At 48.6% G+C, this 23,043-nt stretch overlaps 1 protein-coding gene across 1 annotated transcript; it reads left to right on the plus strand.

Moving 5' to 3' along the window:
* Window positions 1-268: 268 nt before the first annotated feature.
* LOC8051107 lies at window positions 269-9,380 on the plus strand. Its single transcript, XM_029992050.4, has 4 exons — window positions 269-348; window positions 4,574-4,859; window positions 8,322-8,506; window positions 9,052-9,380. Exons 2-4 carry the CDS (start codon window positions 4,593-4,595, stop codon window positions 9,257-9,259), a joined length of 660 nt encoding a protein of 219 aa, XP_029847910.2. The 5' UTR covers window positions 269-348; window positions 4,574-4,592; the 3' UTR covers window positions 9,260-9,380.
* Window positions 9,381-23,043: the final 13,663 nt, after the last annotated feature.

Consider the following 23,043-nt stretch of genomic DNA (forward strand, 5'->3'; position numbering starts at 1 on the left):
TGCGATGCTCAATCCAACAAAAAATGCCATTCTCACTGGTCGAGTGGGCTAGCTAGCGCACACCAGCTCGTAGCCTGCCCGTTTCGATGTGGACGAGCATCGTACCGGCGTGCGGTCGTGTATCACTACCGCGTGATTAAATTTCTCGTCTACAGCTGTAAGACAAGTCTCCCCCTCACTATAATCCGAGACTGCGGTAGGAGTGCTACGGAGGACTCGCGACAGTTGATAACGTCACACCTCACGCGGAATCGCACCGCCCGAGGCACGCGCGGGGTCTTTGAGCATGCTCGAGATCGATGTCGGCTGCCGCCGCTGTTGATTTACATTCGAAAGGATCCGATCCCGGTAAGTGCTCTAATCGTCTGCGAACCCCTCTGCGCCGCCCGAGGGGGTCAGCGCGGGTGGCGAAGGTCAGCGCTACGTCGGGGTCGAGGGGAACACTTTCCCACGGGCACAGCTGGAGCCGAGGCAGGTTTCCGCTGGAAGACCTTGTTGCCGCCAAGCGCTCTAAGGGAGCGCCGAAGGAGCCCAAAAAATACCGAAGACACTGAAACGGCGTGCCAGTAAACTGTCGACCACTTCCCCAATCTCCGATGCCTGCTGTCGGTCGACCGTTGTGATTATTCGGCACCGACGTGGCGCGTGTGACTAAGGTCCAGTGCTAAGATATGGCACCGGCTGGCAGACCAATGAATAACTTTTTGTTTCGGTGGAGCTGCGTAGTACGTACGTACAGTACGTACATCAAGTAGACGTGCTGATTAACTTAGCTTGGTGGCTAGGCGGCGTAAGCTAACGCCCGATCCAAAGGGCTCAGCCGGATTCATCCATTCATCCAGCATAGATTTTACGCCATTTTTACAATGATTAGGTTTGCATCGTGCTTAGCTGCATGAAGGTATGGCATCGCGGACTGCTCAAGTTTCTATCCACTCGTCGTCTGCTGAGCAAACCGAGCAGTCGTCTGTATCTGCAGTTGCTCGCTTTGCTGCCTCGGCCTCCTCGACTGGAAATTGGGGAAGTTTTGAGAACCACACCCGTGTCGCGACAATCAGCAGATGCGCTAAAGCGGATTGAGGCAGAGATCGTCTAGTCTCTTGTTACCGTCATTTTTCAAGGGGTCATGACCAATTACGCATGACAAAGCAAACTTAGAAGAAAATAACCTGGCATTTTTCAATTAATTCTGCTGCTACGCCGCCATGTTCATCCTAAAACCTGTAGTCACGCTTGTAACTTTTTGCTTGCCTCTTCTAAAAAGCGCAGTGCTTGTTTTTCCTGGGAACACTGTCGGGATCTCAAGCAAAAAATAATAATATATATATGCATATATATATATATATATATATAGAGAGAGAGAGAGAGAGAGAGTCGCAGGTTGAAAACCACCAGACAAGCTCAGTCTCACACAAGGCCCTCCGCTCTTTCCACTTTAGCAGAGCGAACGCTGGAGAGGAGGAAACTGACAATTGTGGCGAACTGGGAGCTTTGTGGCAGGGGCTTGTTGTTCATACTTGAGGCAGTGATATACGGGGCTATGAACCTGCGCCACGATTGCCTCTACATCCTTTTCCGACTACACCGCTAACGACAACTGTTCAGACTGGAGGTGGTATAACTGCCAAAAAGCACTAATTGTTTTCAATCAACTTCTAATGTCTCGCAATTGCGTTAGAGAGTCGCTCGTGTACGTTATAAGTTATAACGTTGAAATTTACAATTTAGTTCGGACAAAGATAGACTGTAACACTTTGGAGAGTCTACGCAGTTTCGAGACATTTCAGGATAAACTTAAATACTTAAAAAGAATGCGTGCGTGCAAAGGGTGCTTCGCACTAAGATGAAGCAATTTCGCTTGACACCGACCTGGAAAAATAAATGCGGCTATCATGTCTACATTGTTTCGTTCGTGTCGTCTGCTACAAACCTGGCGTCGTCTGCTACTACTCCGAAAACGAAACTGCCTCAGCGCCCGCCCATCGCCACGGCGTGGATATCCAATCCGAAAACTGCCTTTGACTCCTAACACTATCCAAGCCAATCCAATCCGGATAAAAAAAAAAGAGAGAGAAAACAAGATTTCTTCTTATTCTTTATCTCCTTTTTTATTGTCGTCTGCTCTTGCTCTTGTTACTGGTTCTGCAAGCTTCTGCGCCGTGACCCACATGATCGCGCCTGTACAAGGATATAAAAAGAAATTCTAACGGGTGCATCACGTATAAAAACATGTCTTCCCTGCGGAATTCCATGAGCTCGGACTGGTTCAAGAAGCACACGACTCTTGAAATAACGACCTGCGCGTCGCTGTTACATTCTGTTCGTTATTTTTGCGTTTTTGTTACTCTTATTCTCGACCGTTTCTAGCGAGAGAACTGGCCACCCTTGTCTGGTTGCTTTATCGAGAAGAGTTTCTTAATAACACGTATTTATTGGAGGGACTTCGCAGCACCGCGGAGATCTTAGCAAACCGAAAACCGGTCCGCGCCTCTTCTCTCGATACCAGAAACCGGAAGCTAGCCCCGAAAGTGCACGATACGTACGACGACACTATCCCTTAATCCTTACTAAGCCGCCCTGGTCAGTGGACCCTACAGCCTGAGGCCAGGGCTCGACACTTCCAGATCCCGCTGTAGATAAACATCGGCGAACGCCCAAGAGACCTTAGGCCATCTCGCGATGTCGATGACCTCTCCCAAGACGAACTCTTGGGGGACATCGGCGCGAAGAGAAAATGACGTCGCCAAATGACGCGCGCCCTTCTCGATGCTCTTGACTGACGTAGGCGTGGTGTGGGTATGCGCTCGCAGAGAAAACTTGTTTTGGGGCTGGGCGTCCAACTTGGTGATTACATTATGCGATTCGAGGGGGTGTCAGTGTCAGCCGTCTCTCTGGCACTTTTTTTTTTTTTTTTTCGTGTTTTGCCGTTTTTGTGGCACTTTTTTTTTATGTTGTTTTTTAACCGGGGAGGATATACTGTAATGCCCAAGCCAAACTAAAGCGACAAACAAACAAACAAAAAAAAAAGCGCGACAACCGACGAGTTTCCTTCAAACGTGCAGCATGCACGCGATAGTACCTTAAATTTGGAATTTCTCGGTGCTCGTGAAGTGAGTACGAGTGATTGAAAGTCTGCCAAAGATAAATTCGCGTGCATGCTGTGTGTTTGTCGGTGTCGGTTGTTTCTGTTGGTCGTTCCAGTGGGACTCGGGCAGTAGGGTCTCAACCATCTCTACTATAAAACCCATGGCCTAGGGGCAACACCTTGCGAAAGGGGCACCCTAAGTAGCAGACGTAAAATTAGTCATAAACAAAAATTAAGAAACATAAATTTATTTTAGTGAAAAACCCGAGGCTGCGGTTAATGACAGAGGACGACAAGGAAGAGAAGGAGAACGCTTGAGACGTTCTCCTTCTCTTCCTTGTCGTCCTCTGTCATTACCGCAGTCTCGGGTTTTTCACTAAAATGTTTAATATACACCAGCTCACCTGCGCCCTTACGTTCTGCTCATAAATTTATGCTTGTGTCTTTGCCCCCCCCCCCCCCCCCCCCCTTTCCCGGGGCACCTCCCTCTCTCTCTTTCTCTTTCTGTGAAGCAGAAAGGAAAACGAGTGAAGTTTACCATGTTAGAGACCACATGCCCTAGTTTCATGAATAGTCTCATATCGTAACGTCGTATGGTAGATATATAGTTTAGTTCAGTATACATGTCAAGAGGCCTGCAGGACAGTACACGTTGTCATATGCAGAATACTTCTGCGATAAAACAGCGTCGTTCCCTAAAAATGCACAGTAAATGCCACAATTAACGTAACCGAGTGAATAAAATAAAATAAAAAAAATGTGTCATCCCGTAAAAAAAAAACAAAAAAACATCAGATTGTATGTTTGTTGCAACCGTGTCGTTGGACACCTGGAACGAATAGACGCTTTGCACACGAGCCGGATTCCAGCCGCCATTGCTGACTTTCTCTGGTCTGCCTTACCCAGATGCCGAGCCACGGTGAAGTGGGCGTTGACGAGCCTCCACAAAGGCCAATGCTGGGGAGAAGGACACACTAGAATCTAAACTGGCAATAACCTGCCCTACTGTTGTGACGAAGCGAAGTAGACCTAATAAGAGGAGACAAAAATTGAAGGTCGGTTATGGCGGCGCCCATGTACACGGGTAGACATTTGCACCGTGCGCAACTTGGTGTACAAACAATCCCGTACGTCTTGCTGATTTTTGTTTTGTCTTTTTTACTGGTTAAAAACAAAAATTACCTACTTTCTGTTGCGGGCCAAGCCCCCGTTCAAACGCCGAAAGCTGCCGGCGCTCGGCGTTTTAACAGTGAGTAGCGACAAAGGCCGCTAAATTAGTGAGTAGTAGCAGCGTTTGAACATCGAGCAGAGACAAGGGCTGCTGGCCTTTGCCGTCTGCCCTGAAATCATTCCAATCAGAACTCGGTAAAATAGGAAGTCGCGCGCTTCTCGACCAGATATAATGTATGTCCTCCTCCTCTGCCTTCATGGTGTCTGTCATCATGTCCACAGCGAACGCCGTGTCTTTTGTATATGACGTGCGAGCAGTGTGAGACCGGCTTGAGGGATGTCGCTGGAGGAGCAGCAGGGGAGGGCGCCCCTGGTGCGCTCCCACTACTCCATGGACTCGGGCCACGAGAGCAGCTACGGCTCCGTGAGGACTGTCGACTCGGAGGCCGCCCGTGAGGCCTGGGCCCGCCACCCGTACTACAGCAGCCAGGAGGAGGCCCGGAGGGCCGCCCAGCCGACCTCGTCCGCCCACAGGGTCGAAGCCAAGGGCTCGCGCTCGTCCAAGACGCACAAGAAGCATCGCAAGAGCAGCAAGCAAGGCTCGGTAAGAATCTTCTTTAGATAAAAAAAAACTTTGTTTTTTCGGGAAGTCTAAATGCGCTTTAAAAACACGTAGCGAGAGGCGTGAGCGCATGCGCGTGAACTCCCGGCTGCTCCCAGCTGAGCGGGGAGGGCCGCCATTTTTATTCATTCGCCCGGTGAAATGCATAGGATCGACATCCAAATTTCAGTTCTTTCTTTTTATTTGGCAGGCACTGTCAAGAAAATTATATAGTGTTATTCCTCGGTGGCTTAAATAGTTAACGAATGAAGTTTCTCCGCGTTTGAAAGCAGACTTTTATTCAGGCGAAAAAGAAGTCGGCCCGTAGCAGACGACGCGTGGCCTCAACAGTGCTCTGCGCCGACAGCGTGTTGCGTCAAAATGGCGGTCGTCTCCTCTTTGCTTCCTTCTTCCTCTCTCGCTCCTTCAGCGCTCTCATCCTTTTCCTTCACTTTTCTCCTCTTCAGCGCCTTCGTCGCCACACCCCCTGGCTGCAGACTCTGCCAATATACTGCTCTGGGGGTTGTTTGTGAATAGCGTCTCCTGTCGCCATTATGCTACCTGACGTCACGATGACAAGTGAAACTATGAGGTGGCACCGGGTCACCTCACGTGGCGTCACAGTGTCCCGTGCTACACCACGACGGCACATGACACTGTGACGCCATAATGCCACGTGATGTAACGTGAAAAAGAAACCGATGATCCGAGTGTTTTCTCTCTTGGGGCTCGTGAGCTGTTCCAGCACCACGGTCAGACAACAACTGTTGTGAACACTGTGACGTCACCATCGTGGCTACTACATACGAGCACGGACAAGGAAACGCTAAGAGGTCGCCTTATAAATAGGGTTCCATATGTTTTCTGCGTTCATTTTTTCTGCCGGATTCGGGGTGTTTTTCCCCCACAGATTCGGTGTTGTTTTATGTAAATTTGTTATGTAACTTAAACAATTTACACAAAAACACGGCATCTGTAAAATATTACACCCCCCCCCCCCCCTTGAAAAAATAAAAAAAAACAATCCAGAATTCGGAAAAAAAAAATATATATATATATAAACTTTGAAAACAATTAACTCTACCTATATAAATGCTATGCATTGAAAAATCCCGGCGTTTTAATTGGACTCAGTCTAGGGGGGTTAGCGCAATGAGCGATCGTTAGAATTAAAAAATGCGACTTCCCGAGTTCTAAACACGGAGTCGGGAAGTTCAAGCGATATCATTCTTTCTCTGTTAATTGCGTACTGTCTGAAAGTGTTGCTGGGGTGCAGAAAAGCGCCTCCTGCGATATGTCAGATAGCACTTCAAAATCGAACGGGCAACAATATATATTCCAAGCATCGACGTGGCCCTTTGCTCCATCCTAGAGTGAGAAAAAGCATAACTACGATCAGAAGCGGTGCGTGCAACCATTACAAAATAGCAGACGGCAAGTTGGCAACACAGGCCGCAACGTCCAGCCGCACGCACCAGTTTTGCGTAGTAATCTTTTTAACCCTCGTCTTTTTTTGTCTTTTTTTTTTTTTTCATCGGGAGTGTGCGTGTAGTACACAGGAAGACGTATACAAATATATAAAAAAATGAAAACAATAACTGGGTTTCGCATTTTCCTTTCGATTAAACGACGACGGCGACGTTCTGCGAAAGCGAGCGGTGCATGTGGCCTCCCTCCTCAGGCGGAAACGATCGGCCATTGCGTGCCAATTGTTATTGCCTGGCACGAATAACGAAAGAGCCGTTGATGAATGGGACAGGTCGATAAGGGCAGAGGAGAACTGAAGAGAACGACCGAAGTAACATACATTTGAGAAAAAAAAATAGTCGTTACAGAACATTAAACGGCTCTTCCGTCGCCATTTTGTTTCCTTGGTTTTTCATCGGCTGCCTTCATTGCAATGTGACGCTTGGCGATTCGCGAAAGCGGAAGGGGATTTCTTTGTGTGAGATCATCCCAACGTTCAAGATGTAATCAGATTTCTTTTCTTTTTTTTTTATGGTTGTGGTTATTGAAAATTGCATAATAAAATAGAAGAGATGGTCGTTCATCCCTTATACGCCTGCTTGCAGTTTGCCGGCTGCGCAGCGAATGCCTTTAAAAAAAAGTGGTATAATTAAAAAAAAATGATTTAGTGTGGTAAAATATTGGTTCTTTGGACTTACTATGGTTTACTATGCCGCCTGATGCCTTACCAACAATAGTCTTTCTCTTTTTTGTATCTATATAGTTCTGCTGACCTGCCTGTTCTCAAGCACCTGGTGTGCATGCCTGCACTATATATGCCTCTATGTATGCTGTATATGTGACTGTAGGGTCTACTATATTTCGCTCTAATATGGACGAATCCAGGCGGTCCTAAAACAAGCTAACGTTTTTGTTGTTCCCTAGCACAATCTTAGAACTATATACGTTGCGTTCTCTGTGTCATCGGATACTCAAGGCGGCACCATTGTGGAAATAGTATGTCTGCAAAACATTGCGACAGTCGTCTGTTAGTATTCAACTTCCAAGACTTGTTCAAGGGCCACATACTTTTTGTATTTCTTAGTTTATTTCTATACGTGAGCACAAAGTTCTCAAGTACGAAAAAAAGGAGGTAGTCAAGAAGTCTCCCGGACGCCTATGTGGTTTAGGTTAGGGTTAAGGTCACCCAAGCCCATCGTTGCCTACGCCCAACGGAAAAATGACAAAAATTTTGTTGAAACAAGCCACTCTTGGGATTAGATTTCATTGACTGCTGAGTCTTGAGTATAAATACTCAGAAGAAACGCCGTCAGTAGCTGGTTTTTGGTATTAAAGGGATACTACAACGTAATTTCGGCGCTCATTTTTTGGTCTATATCTGTTCAAAAGAGCAGTATCACATGGAACATACCAATATCTTGTTAAAAAAAGTCTCGAAAAGGAATTTTAAAACGAATTAAACGATTAGCAAAGAGCACCTGGTGGATGTCGCTAACGCCTCGTTTGTAATGCTCGTCTAGGAACCTTGACAGCTAGTGACGGAGGTTGTCTCGTCTCCGGCCACGACGAGAGAAGGGGGGAAGGAGGAACTCCCCTCTTCCCGAGAATCCCTTTTGTGTGTCGCAGAAGTCGCTATTGTCCCTCTAGAAGATTATAGAAGATTAACCCGTCACTCAAAATTCGTACAAAAGCAGCCGCTTCGGTGGCTGGAACAACTAGGCCATACTCTCGACGTCAGCCTCGCCGTAGCTTTGCTCGTCTTGAGACGACCTACGTCACGATTGCGTTGAATGTCACCTGGTCTCAGCTGGACCTTCTCCGAGCGCTTGCCAGAGTGGGCCGTTTATAACGAAAAATACAGCCACCAGGATCAAAATACAAACGTGCGATTGTCATTTACGGGTATTGTGGATCATATTCAACCTATTTTTGAACTGGACGGGAATATTTCAAATTTCGTTGAAGTATCCCTTTAAGACGAGGCCTTTTCTCCACCAGACTGGCAGTAAGGGCGCAGCCAGGGCAGCGGCTGTGGGAGACGGCGCGTCCTCCATCCCGGACAAGACCACACTGAAGCACCAGATCGACCAGAACCGCGACGCCATGATGATGAAGCAGAAGCAACTCCAGAAGAAGCAGCAGGAATACGCCCGCTACCGCGCTCTCAGTGCCGCGGGACCACCGTAAGTTCAAAAAATTAGTTTCATGTTCCAACTTTTTTTTTTTAAACTCGTATTTTGTCTAGTGGTAAAAGGGTCTGATACGTATACCGTATCAGACCCATTTACCTCTAAACAAAAGTCCTGCCACGTACCAGACCATATCGGTGTCCGTTTTGCTCGCTTTCCAAAGGAACGAACACGGATTTGGTCAACGACACATGGAAGACAACGCCTATACGCATGACAACGTCGTTGTGAGACGCTAGTCTGTGTATTCGTAGAACAAAGTCTACTCTTATAAACTAGAAAGTTATAACGAGCAAAACGATCAACTGAATCGAGCCAAAAAATCTCATTTCTCTTCTTTACTAACAAGGAACCCTTGATCTGAAACGTGGTTCCTGCAGGGGCTCTAAGCTGAACACTCGGTGAGATTTATTCCGACCGTCGCGACTAGCCAGCGTCACGGTCAAGCGCGGCGCTCAGCCAATCGCAGCGGTCAGAAACTTTCTCTCCGAGTGTCCAGCTTATGGAGCCCTAGGATAACGCCTGCGATAATTGCGCAGATCTTACGCGGCCATGATAGTCGTCTGCATCTGGATCACCCTGGTGGCTGGCTTCTCCATCCTGGCGTTCGGCTGGCTGTTCAGCGTGTTCGTCCAGGCCACACCGTTCTTCTATGTCTCCCTGGGCACGGGCTCGAGCCTCGTGCTCCTCGGGGCCTTCCTCACAATCTTCCGTAGCAAGCCTGCCAGCTCCGCCTTCGGCTTTTAAGCACGTCGACGCCGAGAGAACGGACGAACGAGCCTGTGCGCTACCATGGACCCGTTTCCCTGATACCCCAGTCCCACTATAAAGCAGCAAACAATACAATCAGCACCGACAGGTCTCAAGCACGTGCAGCGTGCACCTGAAGGCACCCAATTGGTACGTTCGGGATCATCCGCGCTTACTTCACGAGCACCAAGCGACTGCAAGCCTACTAATGGTACCTTCGCGTGCATGCGGCACCTGTTTGAGGCCTGTTGGTGTCGGCTGTTTTAGCTTGTCGCTTTAGTGAGACCCGGGCATAAGAGCTCCCTTCACACCAGTCCACAAAGAGAGCGCCGAACGCCGAACGCTGAACGTTGAAACGGTGAATTGGGCACCCGGATATGACGGTTCAGCCGCTTCCGGTCGTTTTTCGACCCCGTCAAAACGGCTAAGGTTTCTAGACGCCCGAGGAGTTCGAAGACCTGCACTCATGACGTGGGCCAACGGAAGGGCTCAAATGTTTCCGAAACTTCACATCCTGTCGCCAAATTCGCCGCGCAACGTTTAGCGCGTCTCGTTAGGCTTGGTAGGCTTATCTCCTTAGGCCTATCTCCCTAGTCAGTGAGGCCTATCCACTTGGGCCTTACCTGTTCTACTCTTTTTTTTTTTTTTTTTTCCCTGGGTCCCCAGCAAGTGAAGCGGGGCTGTGGGACGCTGCAAGTGCTTCGTGTGCCGTTTTGGCTGATCCAGCGACCTCGGCTACCGCAATTCCTGGTGAATTGGTGTCTTTTTTTTTTTTTTTTTTCTCGGCGTGTATTAAAAATAATAATAAAAAAGTACGAGTTGGTGACCTCCTGACATGAGAAAACGTTTTTGTTTGTTCTTTTTTACGAAAAGGAATACAATTTTTTTTCTGAAGCAAGCTTTATTTATTTTAGGTGGGACATGCATGCTAGAAAGGAAGCTGCGTGTCTCCAGATTTTGTCCTTTGTACACCAGACTTTACAGAAAAAATCAACAAAATACTTCCGATCATGGCCTCGACACAAAATGAAAGTACCATCCTTAGGGGTCCGCGACCTGGGCAATCGCGCAGGGCGCCATCAAATTTGTTTTAGCTTTCTTCATTTCTTTGAGATCGCCGGGTCCTCGGCTGACAATACGCTCATGATGTACCACTACTCACATGTTTACTAACAACGAAATGTCGTGCCTAGTAGATATGGGCGTATAAAAAGGAAAGGTATAATGTCGCCTTGAAGAATTCTAAACGAGAGCACTAGGCTTCATTATCAATCAAAACAGACTTAAAATTTCCGGATGGCAAATCTTGTCTCGTCAGTGGGCGAGACGCCCGGTATCACCACGTGACGTGGTGAATGTCTCCCTGCACAATACTATAGACGCTTTGCAGCAGCTGTGCATGGACGCCGCCATAACTGACCTTCAGTTTTTGTTTCCTCTTATTTTGTTTATTTCACTTCATCATTACCATAGCAGGCCAGGTTATTGCCATATTAGATTCAACTGTGTCCTTTTCTAAAGCATCGGCCTTTGTAGAGGATCGTCAACTACCGTTTCAGTTGCTCGGCATCTCAGTAAGACAAGAGAAGGTCAGCAATGGCGGCTGTAATTTGGCGCGTGTGTAAAGCGTCTATAACTTCACTAGTTTCTCTTTTTTTTTTTTTTTTTTTTTTTTTTTTTTTTTTTTTCGCGCGAATCTGAAACTGTAAGCGGGTAACCGCTGTACGCGCATTTTCCCGCGACATTGCAAAAACAACGCTACTACCGTCCGAGCATTACCGTACACTAACGAAACCTTGCGATCTGTAGACAACGTTTCAAACATAAAAATTGTGAAAACCAGCCGAAAAGGGGCGTATCGGTATGTTGGTATCGGCAACACCGCCGCGTCATCCATATGCAAATATAAAGGCAGCCGGAAGCAGACGACACTCCTCCGCGCAAGAGGAAATCGGAGACTCTCACATTCGTTCTTTTACGTCTATTCGTTCATGCTTGTCTGCGTGCGTGATGTATATTCTGCTTGGCGTCTCCTAAGATATTCAAACCCCTCAACTTCCAAAAGTTTTAAGAAGAAAAATCAAATGGCAGCGAACCGAAGTTGTAGACCTGCCTGCTGTCTCTGTCCCTCCCACGGGGAACTAGCCGTAGGACGGGAATCCGGTGGGCTGACCGCTTTCACGCCGTTCCCAAACGGCGGGAGCTATCTGGAATCAGTTTCACCCCTAAAGCGAACCACAACGGAGGCTGCGAGCCGTCCCAGCCAATCCAGTCCTAAGGCTGTGTTACGTGACCTTCCGGTCGGTCACGTGGTACCGCTCGGAGCGCTGGATTGGCCGACAAGGACGTTAACGGGTGTGCCCATGATAACGGGCGGTAGCTTGCGTCACCTAGCCTGAAAACTACATAAACAAACATTGGCTGGGATGTCTGGCAGCTTCCCCTGCGGTCCATCTCAAGAGGAGACAGAGTAAGCTGCGGCGGCGGATCTCGGCTTTCAGGGCGATTTTCAACGGTCTTCTGCGCCTCCGAGACGAGGCGTTGTGAGGTTCTGGAGCAAGGCATACCGTCCACGCTTTCCGGCAGGCGAGATGCAGAGGCAGGCAGGCAGACAAGTTGTTGCATAAAAAGAAGGCAGACAGCCTCCTCGTTCCTTCTCCCACACTTCTCTCTCTAAAACAGTTCAGTCTGCTCGTGTTTTTGTCTTCCCTCCCCCCGCTTTTTTTTTTAAATATTTACGAGCGCCATTTTTGTTTCTTTGTTTCTTTCCACCGGCGAAACGGACCTACCTACCTAAGCGCGTCACGATCTTCAAGGAGAGACTCCCTTGCGCGAACGACCCTCACAAACGGTACCCTCATTTTTTCCTCTTTTTTTATTTCTATTTTATTGTTTTAGTTTGTTCTTTTGGGAGATTTGTTTACGTGTTCAGTGGAGTATGTTCTCGGCCTCTGCGGGCGCTCAAGGTAGCAGTTGTTCGTCTGCGTTGCAGAGGAACGATGTCTGGAACATTTCGGGCAGCTGGCCAAAGATTGACGCGTGCGCCGATACGAGCCTACGACGTCATTCTTGTGCAGTGGCATAAGGGCAGTGACTACATTGGGATTGGAAACACTGACGGCGACGTCATTATTGTACAGTGACGTGGGCAGTGACTACATAAGGTAACGCTCGCTCTGACGTCCTTCTCTGCGGTCCATCGAGCAATGCACGCAGCCTGTCTGGTCAATGCCCATGGGCAGTTGCGGAACTCTGCTCAGATGCTACCTGGTGTTGGGTAAAGTACACCGAAAAAGTATTTGAAGTAAAGTACAAAGTAAATTAGAGGTTATGTACTTCAAGTACATCGCATACTTTTGAACACCATGTAAAAGGAGGAGAGGGAAGCTACTTTTGTAAGTATTTTGAGTGACAAGTTAATCTTCTATAATCTTCTGGGAGGAGAACAGCGACGTCTGTGCTTATCCGGGAGGCACAAAGGAGGATCCTGATAACAGGGGAGCTCCTTCTTCCCCTTTTCTTTGGAGGGCATCGGAAATGACGTTATGTGCAAGTGCATCGAGCGCAATGAACTTGAAGAAAAGTACTATATATAACATATACAACGTACCTTCAAAGTAATTTTTAACAATTTTTCACTCGCCTACTCAATGTTTTTTCTTTTTTTTAAGATGCATTGTTACGGGGGATACATCAGCTATTTTCAGAAATGGCGGTGAATATTGCCTAAAGTCAAGTTGCAGAGTATTTGTTTCTCAGAAGGCAGTTATTTGTATTGGTCTCATAGCCGGCCCTTGCTTCACTCAGGAAAACGACCAGATGACGTCTTGAAAGACGGATAGCGAGTTTTCGCATGATGATACGCCACTTTTTGTTAGAGTTTGGTGAACCCTTACACTTGACCTGTCAAGGACGCGAGCGCGTGGTCCTTGAAAGAGCTTAATATCACCGAGCCAAATTTGGGGAATGTACTCTGAAGTCGGGAGTTCTACTTTCCCCGGAAAGTGCCAGAAAAAAAAAAAACTTTTCAGTAAAGTACAAGTACATATACTAAGAGAATGTACTTCAAGTACCACTTTTCTAAGCCAACCTGAAGTACTTTAAAGGAGCTGTGCAACGATATTCAATTGGAATGTTTTTCTCTCTACACTAGCTTACTGGCACACCTCGGACTCAAGGATACTCACACGCAACACCATTGTCCAAGAAACTCCTTTGTTGTGGTGTAATTTCAAGGACAAAAGCGATCATTTTCATTCAATCTCTCCTTTGCAAAATTTGATGACGTAACTCGGGGATCGCAGTACACCCAAGTGACGATATTTGAATGCGGTTCACAGATTGGACCCGAGCATTGCGTGGGCACTCGACTTGGGCTCGTGACAATTGCTAGCTCGAGAAGCATTCGGGTTGTGACCCGTGTCCAATCGCTGCAACGACGACAACAGCCGAGCCATAACAATGTCTGGAACTCAGCGCGTGTCCTGCGCTTTGCCAACCCCTGCGCGTGGCTATGATCAACACTGGCGGCATATAATCGGCTCCAGATCACGTGGCCGCTTGTTCTGGCTGCGAGTTGAGGGGGTGAACGCTGCTCGTTTTTCTTAAATTTTTTTCTGGGACTTCTATTGCGTGGGGTGAAAAACGAACGTGTGTTTCATAGGTCATTAACGTTAGGGATCCGATTTAAGCGGTATTTGTGCACAGTACAAAAATTGTTGCATAGCTCCTTTAAAGGGGTACGGAAGCGAAATGACGTGACTGCAAGCTCTCTCTCTACCTCTCGCTTTAAAATCGGCTTCAGTACCCTTGGCCGTGCAGAAGCCATTGACGTCACGAGCGCAATACGCATTGCACTTGTGACGTCAGTGGCTCCTGCATGGCCAAGGGTACTGCAGTTGCGAGCGTTCCCGCTTGGTGGCGCAACGCATGACAATCTCGCCTAGTAGTGAGGACTATACCGTAGCGTCATTCGCGGTCATGCCGTTATTTTATGTGCCACGAGCGTTTGGTTCGCCGTGTTAGGGAACCAGTAAATAGAAATAACCGTCAGTACACAGCAATGGCGACTCCTGCAAGCTATGTACTGGGTGCCATATTTGAGCGCTTTGTTCGTTTTGCATCCACGGGCGGGAGTGGTATGGTTGGCCTGGCAGAGGTCCTCGCATCGTCAAATCAAGCTCAAACCTAACGTCTGCAAAAAACGGCAATCGTCATAATGTGGAATGCACGTTGCGGAAGCACTGTGGAAATTAACATATACAACTTAGTAAACTCGTTCGCATTCTCCGCCAAGTCACATTCAGGACTAAGTAACTCCACGAGAGAGCCACACTGCCACGAACTGGCGCTGCTTCTCAGAGGCCGATGATGTGGTGACATTCCAACAGAACTTCATAGACCGACACGTGGCGCAGTTTTAAGATCTGTTCATTTGTTTTAAAATTAGTTTTCTTGACTTTTCTGCCGGCAGCCCAGAAACAATAATCTAGACTAGGGTTTTCGGGGCTGCCGTCACAACATAGTCCATATATAAACAAAGAAATTATAGCAAAAATTTCGTTTCTGTGCCCCTTTAAGTATACGATGTACACTTAAAGTACTTCCCAACATTGTCATAAACGCTGCGTCATCTTCGTGCTTGCCCAAAAAAGCCCAAAAGAGCTTGCCCAAGTGCCATCCATTTTTTTTTTTTTTCAAGATTTCATTATTCTTCGAGAATCTGTCCCTAAAGGCAAAGTGGGAATTATCTTTTTACTGCGTCATCAAAAGCAACCGATCACAGGGCAGCCCGTCGCGACTACGAGCAGACGGGATCGCGGACGGTTCTTCAGTCAGCCGAGAGAAGAAAACGAAGGAAAGCGAACTTGGCAAGTGCGCAGCATGGCGGCTCCAGGCATTCCTCGCGTCTTCTGACCTCCATGAGAGTGCCCTTTCTTCGCGGCGCGCCATCGTCCTTGTCGATAGCCTCGTCGCCCCGTCCAACGCGGCCGCTCCTGCGCTTTTCTTTTCCGGGTAGCGTCTGCTCGGAGTTCGGCCGAGCATCACGCATGCGCCGCCGCTGTGTTTTTACCTTGACGGAGCGTGAATTAGGGTTGCCCGGACAGATTGAGATTGAGCGTATCAAACTCCAGCCGTGTGTTCCGAGTGTAATTAAACGGACTTCCGGTTCCGTTGACGTCCGCCACTATGGCTGGGACGTGTCGTCGGGCCGGATTACGGTACTACAGCGCGAAACACATGTACGACGAAACCGTCCGATCCGACGTCCGATCAGGCAACACGACGGTCGGAGGCGAGGGTTTTCAACGCTCTCCGGCGCTACAAACCCCCCCCTCCCCCCCCCCCCCGAAGGTCGTTCCGGCAGTTCGCACGTCGGATCGGACGGTTTCGTCGTATGTGTGTTGTAACACGGAAGAGGGCTATAGACCGTTTTGAAGGTGCGTGATAGATAGGGAGTTTTCGTAGATCGTTTTCGCCGTCCCGCAACGGCTCTCCACAACCCGCTGCGATACCGGCGATACCCGGAACTCTACACTCAAGGCCATCGGCGCGCAGGCGCAGTAGGGGCTTCTTCGTTGCGGAGGGCTTAGCGGAGGGGGAAACGCGGTCTACGAAACTCCCTAATGACTGCAAGTCAAGCAAGCATAAGCGAGTCTTCGGCTAAGCGGGATACTCTACGGGGCAGCATGTTCAGCTGTACAACGAGCCAACTACTCAAAAACAACTTTTTCTGGCATTTCCGAAGTGAAGGTCGCGTAAGCACAGTTGTAATCAGCGCTCAGTGTGCGCGAGCGCACTGTCCCCGAGTATAGCGTATCTGATGGGATACCATGACCAGCAGATCCGAACGTTTATGGTGGATCCAACGGCGCCAAAGCAAGCCAAGTGCCGATGGTTATAAACTTTTCTCAACACACTGCACAATGGCGGAATAACCGACACCGCGGAACGTGCGAGTCTAGAAGTACATTAAAGGGATACTTCAACAAAATGTGAAATATACCCGTTGTGTTCAGGAATAGGCTGAATATGATCCACAATATCCGTAAATGACAGTCGCACGTTTGTATTTTGAGCCTGATGGCTGTATTTTTTCACACTGGCAAGCGCTCGGAGAGTAGCCAGCGGAGAGCACGTCACATCCGCCGGAATCGTGACGTAGTTTGTCTCGGGACCTTACGTCCGGACGCAGCGGACGCCGGCGAGCTATCCCAGCCAATCCCGCTCTGTGGACGTAGCCCGTGGTACGCTTTCCGTGCGTCGCTCTGCCCCCTCTCCAAGCCCACGTGACATTCACATGTCCTTGGATAGGCCCCGAAGGCTCGTAGCGGTCCGCTGAAAGCAGCCGAAGCACATCAGAGATCGGGCCACCGCAAGTAACCCCCAATGCTGCCTCTGTGCGAATTTTGAGTAACGGGTTAACTAGAGCCACTAAATGAGCTGCGCTTAGAGTATCGGCACTCCGTTCCCGACATTGTTGTGGGCGCCGCCATTTTGGCTCGTATGCAGAGGAGACGCAACTGCCGATCGTCATGACTCAAAAGTGTGACTTCCTCGGTGTTAGATTCGGTGTTAGGAAGGTCATGCAATATTGCTTTGCTCTGTCGCGAACTGTTTAAACATTTGTGGAGGGCGGAAAAGCGTTTCCTGTGATTTCAGATAAAGCTTCAGATAACTGGCAACCATGATTTTAAGACACAATATGGCCAAGTGTCGTTGCTCTGAAGCGTAGCTTATTTAGTGGCACTAGGGTTAACCTATAATCTTGTAGAGGGACAATAGCGACTTCTGGGACATACAAAAGAGAGCCTTGGGGAGAGGTGAGTTCCTCCTTCAGCTCTTCTCTCGCCGTGGCCGGAGGCGGGACAGTTATCGTCACTACCTGTCAAGGTTCCTAGACGGGCATTACAAACGAGGCGTTAGCGACAGACACCAGGTGCTCTTTGCTAATCGTTTAATTCGTTTTAAAATTCCTTTTCGTGTCTTTTAGAGCGCAGCTCTTAGGCGCCCGTTTCCGGCTTGAGCGGCGTCGCCGTCGGCGTAACCGCGCGGTGCATTATGGGTAAATTTTTCCGCTAAATTTAGCGGGAAAATTTTCCCCGCTAAGTCTAGCGGAAAAATTCCTTGCTAAATCTAGCGGAAAAATTTCCCCGCTAAATCTGGCGGAAAAATTCCCCCCTTATTCTAGCGGAAAATTTTCCCCGCTAAGTTTAGCGGAAAAATTTCCCCGCTAAATCTACCGGACAAATTTCCCCGCTAAATCTAGCGGAAATATTTTCCCGCTCAATCTAGCGCAAAATTTCCCCGCTAAATTTAGCGGAAAAATTTCCCCGCTAAATCTAGCGGAAAAATTTATCTGGGGGTCACGTGACCTCGGGGGGGGAGGTCACGTGGCCCGTCCCCCAGGTCACGTGACCCCCCTTCCCCCCGAGAACACGTGACCCTCAGTACCCTTCTCTCCTCATCCTCAAGAGCTGCGCTCTAATTCGGCGTTACAGGGAGTTGTAAACGGCTTTCATTTTTCAACGAGGTGTGTCTGATGTGATATGATGCTTTCTTGAACACGAAAATACCAAAAAAATAAGCGTCGGAATTTCTTTGTAGTATCCCTTTAAATGGTGACGAAGTAGAATTGGTAACATTTCTGTACTGCATCTCACAGACATGCTGGCAAAGGCACGGGAGCGAGCACGTGACTCGTGCAAAAATGCATTCTTCTATGAGGCCCACGTGCCTGCGGCTTTGTCTGCGCTGTGAAACAGAATACATAGTGTTCCAACTTTGGCGGTGTCTCCTGTCTCCGCCATTGTGCAAGTGCGTTGGTGACCTTTCCAGTAATCGCCTTTTGTGCGCTACCATCTTTGTCTACTGGGCTGTGGAAGACGTCCTGGGCGTGCGCCGTACCTTTCTTCCACGAAATGGGAGACGCCGCGCATGCGCCCATGGCCCAGTGACTGAGCATCTTTCGCCCGGGTGGTAAGCGGTGGAAAGGCCTAGAGTCGCCGACAGTTTATGAATCGCCGGGCGGGGTGAGTCCCCGATAGCTTATTATCGATCTGCGGCCAATAAGATTAGGCATTAGCCGATAACAGCGTCTAAGAGCGAATCAGGGAGCGAGACTCGTGAGCATTATAAGCCACACCCACCCCTCCTTTTTTCGTTTGCCCTCGTCTCCCGTAGGCGAAATGGCGAGAGAAAAATAAAAGCGATGCATATTACAACATGGAACAAGTAAGATAATATAGAAAAGGCAAAACAAGATAGTAAACAGTCGCGATTCAAACGTGAGCCCCTCCCAGCGCGAGGACGTGGCGAAAGCAAAACGATGATTTCTCGCGAACCGAAAGTTCCGTGATTCAAGATGGCCGCGCCCACGTATGAAAGGTATATCCACTGATATCTACGACAATTGCTGGATCGCGCTTCCCCGCTTCGAGCCAAGCTGCGAGCCCATTGCGCGATTGCGGCCATTGAGGACAGTGGTCGGCCATCTGACGACAACCGCCGAAGCGTGTCAAGGCGGTGGTCACGTGACCTTGGCCTCTGTTGTCACGTGACCTACAGATGGTAACCATGGTAACTGTCTAGGCTTGACATCCTTGACATAGACCCGTTGCTCTCGGGAAGGGGGCGCGAGCGCGTCCACAAGACGCGACCATGTTATGCTGGCAGCACCATCTAGGCGGCGCCGTAACGTTCGATTTTGTAGCCTGCCTTTATACACACGCGCGCTTTTGCTTTAGTGGTGACATCTCAAATATTTTTCCGCAAAATCGTTTTTTTTTTTTTTTTTTTTTTTTTTTTGCATTTTGAAGCGCGCGCAATCTGGTGTCACTCAGCTCGAGCGCGTATAGCTTTGGCTAATGCATAGACGCCATTTTACCGCCAAAGTCACACGCCGAGTGCGCGAGAGCGTCACGCACTGGCACATTCAGGGCAACAATGGATGTCTTCACCTTCAGACAGACAGACATGTAGGCACCCCACGATTTTGCACGTGCTACGTTCGAATGCAGGCATCCGTCAGCACCTACGCGCGATAATAAAACGTCTAAAAAAAAGAAAAACTAAAATAAAAAAAAGAATTATGCAGCTCGCTGCCTCTGCGTCCCATTAAACATTCCTTTCAGCTTTATTATTTTATTGCTTTCTTTCATAGATTCCTTGAGCCCGTATGTTTCACTTTACGTGATAGTGAAGCAGAAGCTATACTTGCAAAAGCATGTTCCCCAACGATGCTCGCACGAGCGCGCGTGCTTGGCAGGGACACTCAGAGCCTTTTATACTGGGACACTAAAAGTGTCCCAGTATAAAAGGCTCTGGGGACACTAAAAGCTCGGCGCTCGCTCTTGAAGCCTTTGCTATGCTGGCATTACTGCCACTAATGTCTCTAGCTGGCACTTATAATGGAACAGAGTATCAAAAAACTGAAGCGTAAGGACGCACGTTGGAAACGCGAGCCAAATATTCTATTTTGCTCGCCTGGAGCGCTGCTCAAAACTTGAGAGTAGGGTGCCTACATGTCTGTCTGTCTCAGGGTGAAGACATCCATTGTTGCCCTGGATGTGTCAGCGCGTGACGCTCTCGAGCGCTCGGTGCGTGACTTGGGCGGTAAAATGGCGTCTATGCGTTAGCCAAAGCTACGCGCTCGAGCTGACTGACACCGGATTCCGCGCACTTCAAAATGCATAAAAAAAACGACTGGGCGGAAAAATGGCTGAGATGTCACCACTCAAGCAAAAGCGCGCGTGTGTATGAGGGCACTCTACTTGAGAGTGGCTGCATTTGCAGAGCAGGGAAGGCGGGGAAGCGCGATCCAGCAATTGTCATAAAGATCAGTGGGCTACTCACTGGACGCCATATTTAAGCGCTCTGTTTAGAGCACAATCGATGGTGTGAAATGCATGTTGCAAAAGAAATGTGGAAGCTCGCCTCCAGCGCGCGCTCAGCAGTCGCGCACACAACTATGGCTGCCAGTGAACACTCCATATAAACCTTTCCAATTTACAAAATCACAGTCCCGCGTGCGATCTTCACAGCCCAGCACGTACGTGCGTGTTCGTCGCTTCGGAAAGCGAGCAAAGCACGCGCCATACGCACGAACACTCAAAATGGCACCGACCACACGCTCTTTTTCGGAAAGGTCTATGGTATTCACTGGGGTCATAACTGAGTCCGCGGTTCTTGAACGCAAGCTGACAGAGCTCCCACAAGGCGAGCTTTCCACACCAAGACTGCCGGCCTTTGCAGCCCATAAGTGCGAGCTCGTTCTGAGCAAGCGGACGCAGATGTGGCGTCCAGTAAATATACCTACTATATGGTGGGCTACGAAGGGAGGTGTGACAATCGCTCGCTTCGTCCAGCGGGAGAAAATGGCAAGGCTGTTTAGCACGGAGCTTTAGCATCGATATGATCGATATGCCCGCAGCAGCGCCACAGACGGTACTCCTCCGCGCTGTAAACACCAAAGAAGAAGAAAATGTCTTCATCGTTGATCTCAATCGTGAAGTGCCGCATAATGAATCTTTCCTTGATAACCATAACGAAGTTGGGCATGGCACATTGAGCTCGACGTAATGAAGACAGACTGCAGTGATCTATTCGACACAGCGAAGACAGCCGTCTCTGCTGTCTCGACAATTCCGGTATCTCGTTGTGTCGGCGGTATACCCTCTCCCTCGGTCCGAGAGAACGCGCGTATGCGTTCTCTCGGACTTGGTTTGTCCACGCCGATTGGGGAAGACTTACATACGCAGCGCGAAGTAGTTCCTACAGGATTCTGTTGCCGGTGGAAGAAACGATGGTTTTTAGTGTTTGAAACGTGTATGCTTTGATAGTTTTGAATGTAGCTTATCTAAAATGCATTTACATATATCTGTATATCGTACTTCTTCACAAAAAAGTTTTAACTAGTAATGCTCCGCGAGGAACCGGACTTGTTTCAGCTATTGTTCTTGAGATGAATAAGTGTAGTAAAGCATTCGCTTCTTATTCTATGTTTGTGATGAAGGGGGGCATTCATTAGTTTACCCGTGCACGTGCTCGTGCGCCGGCGCGGCTGTTTCGTGTACTTGTCTACGTGCGTGCAGCTACACGTTTAACAAGAACAAGCCACAACAATGGCGAAGCAGAGCTAAGTAACGAAAAAAAAAATGAAAAAAAGGGGGTCAGCCCGAGGCGAAATGGGAGGCCCCTCGGCCACGAAGCGTGCCTACACGCTCAAAGAGGGGTGTCATAGCCTCGCGGTCAGGGGCGCCGGTTACGTGCCCTGAATGGAAGATCTTCCGTCATGGGAAAGGTAGACGAGAGAGTCCAAGAAGCCGTCTGTTTCATTGAGCATTCGCCCGCGAAACACGATATGCTCTGCCAGAAAACGAGTTATCGAGCAGCGCCATTTTCTGTTTAATCGGAAGGTAAAATCTCAGTAACGCGTGCATTGTCATCAAATGTGTTCCTAGTTACTGATCTCTTTTCGAGTACCGTTATTTATACACATGTTCTATGTGGATATTTATTCACTTGAAGAATGTTGTGTCAAGTTGCATGGTGTGGTCAAAGTCACCTTTGACCACACCATGCACCCCCCCCCCCCCTCCCCCACCCCACTCCCTCTTAGATCATAAAAAAAGTCAGTAAAGGTCCATTGTCAGAGCGCTCGTCGTCTTTGTGCGCTTGCTGTACCCGGCCAAACATATCACACACAAAAAAAACACAAAAAAACAACAACAACAAACGGTTATACGGCATTTACTATGCGTGATCGGTTTAGCCGTGGATACCAAACGGGGAAGATTCGCCTTCGTAAATTTTCCCCTAAAATATTTTATCTTCGGTTTTCTTTCTTTTTATTTTTGTTGGTTGTGTTTTCCGTCAGTTTATTCCGCGAGAAAACAAGGCGGCCCTAGCGGCTACGCGGCCGTCGCGTTGCAGACGACCCGTAGCAGACGACCCGTAGCAAGCGATGCGTAGCAGACGCCCGCACGTCTACCAGGAGATATGAAGACGACGCGTAGTAGATGAAGCGTAGCAGGCGACATTCGAAAGTTGTTTTGGAACGAAATCGTACTGACTGAACTCCACAAAGAGGTTATAGAGGAACGCCATGAGGAAGTGGCGTGTATCATCGCAGAGCGCCGGCGCGTTTAGGTTGTAAACAGCCGTCATTTTTTGGTAACTGAAAAGTTGGGGTTAGCTGTTTAGAACGTGATGTTTCAGGGGAAGTTGATGACATCTACCGATTTCCACGACGGACGTTAGGAAACCTGTCGAGTTGAGATAGAGCCTTAGGTTTCCGGTCCTTTTTGTTTACGCACAGTCGTGGGTTTTTTATTTGTTGGTTTCGTTTCTAAAGGGCACGCGTCTTGTCTCGCAGGCAGAAAACCTTCCGCGCTCATAAAAATTGCCCCTTATTGAGTGAGGGGAATTAGACCACGCCGAAGTCATTAGGCCGAAGGTCTCAAACTGCCCATTGTTTTCAACCGTAGAGAACGAAACACTTTAGCGTTCGTTTCACAGGCACCGTGCCTTGTGGTGGTTGGTGGGCAGGGTTCCTGCAACGACCGTGGCGTTTTAAAGTGGCACAAATCAATGGATGTATTGCCGATAAACAGACCGCTCTGTTCGTCGTTCCTGCTGTGATTTTTCTTGTCTTCTGCTTGTTGATTGTGCTCACGCTCGCTTCGCACGCCACGTTTATCGTCTCTCTTGCTTTCGGGCATTTGGCGCCTTTCCTTTTGTTAGAGAAGGTCCATTTATTTTACTTTTTTCGCCAGTGAGGT

The sequence above is a fragment of the Ixodes scapularis genome, unplaced genomic scaffold, assembly GCF_016920785.2.
Source record: "Ixodes scapularis isolate PalLabHiFi unplaced genomic scaffold, ASM1692078v2 PGA_scaffold12__126_contigs__length_90152505, whole genome shotgun sequence".
NCBI classification, from domain to species: domain Eukaryota; kingdom Metazoa; phylum Arthropoda; class Arachnida; order Ixodida; family Ixodidae; genus Ixodes; species Ixodes scapularis.

What these genes read in the sequence shown, in the direction of transcription:
- LOC8051107 (XM_029992050.4), top strand. Translation starts at nt 4,593, where the DNA reads ATGTCGCTGGAGGAGCAGCAGGGGAGGGCGCCCCTGGTGCGCTCCCAC. An exon ending in AGAGCAGCAAGCAAGGCTCG is followed by an intron (nt 4,860 to 8,321) that starts GTAAGAATCTTC and finishes TTTCTCCACCAG; the next exon opens with ACTGGCAGTAAGGGCGCAGC. An exon ending in CTCAGTGCCGCGGGACCACC is followed by an intron (nt 8,507 to 9,051) that starts GTAAGTTCAAAA and finishes ATAATTGCGCAG; the next exon opens with ATCTTACGCGGCCATGATAG.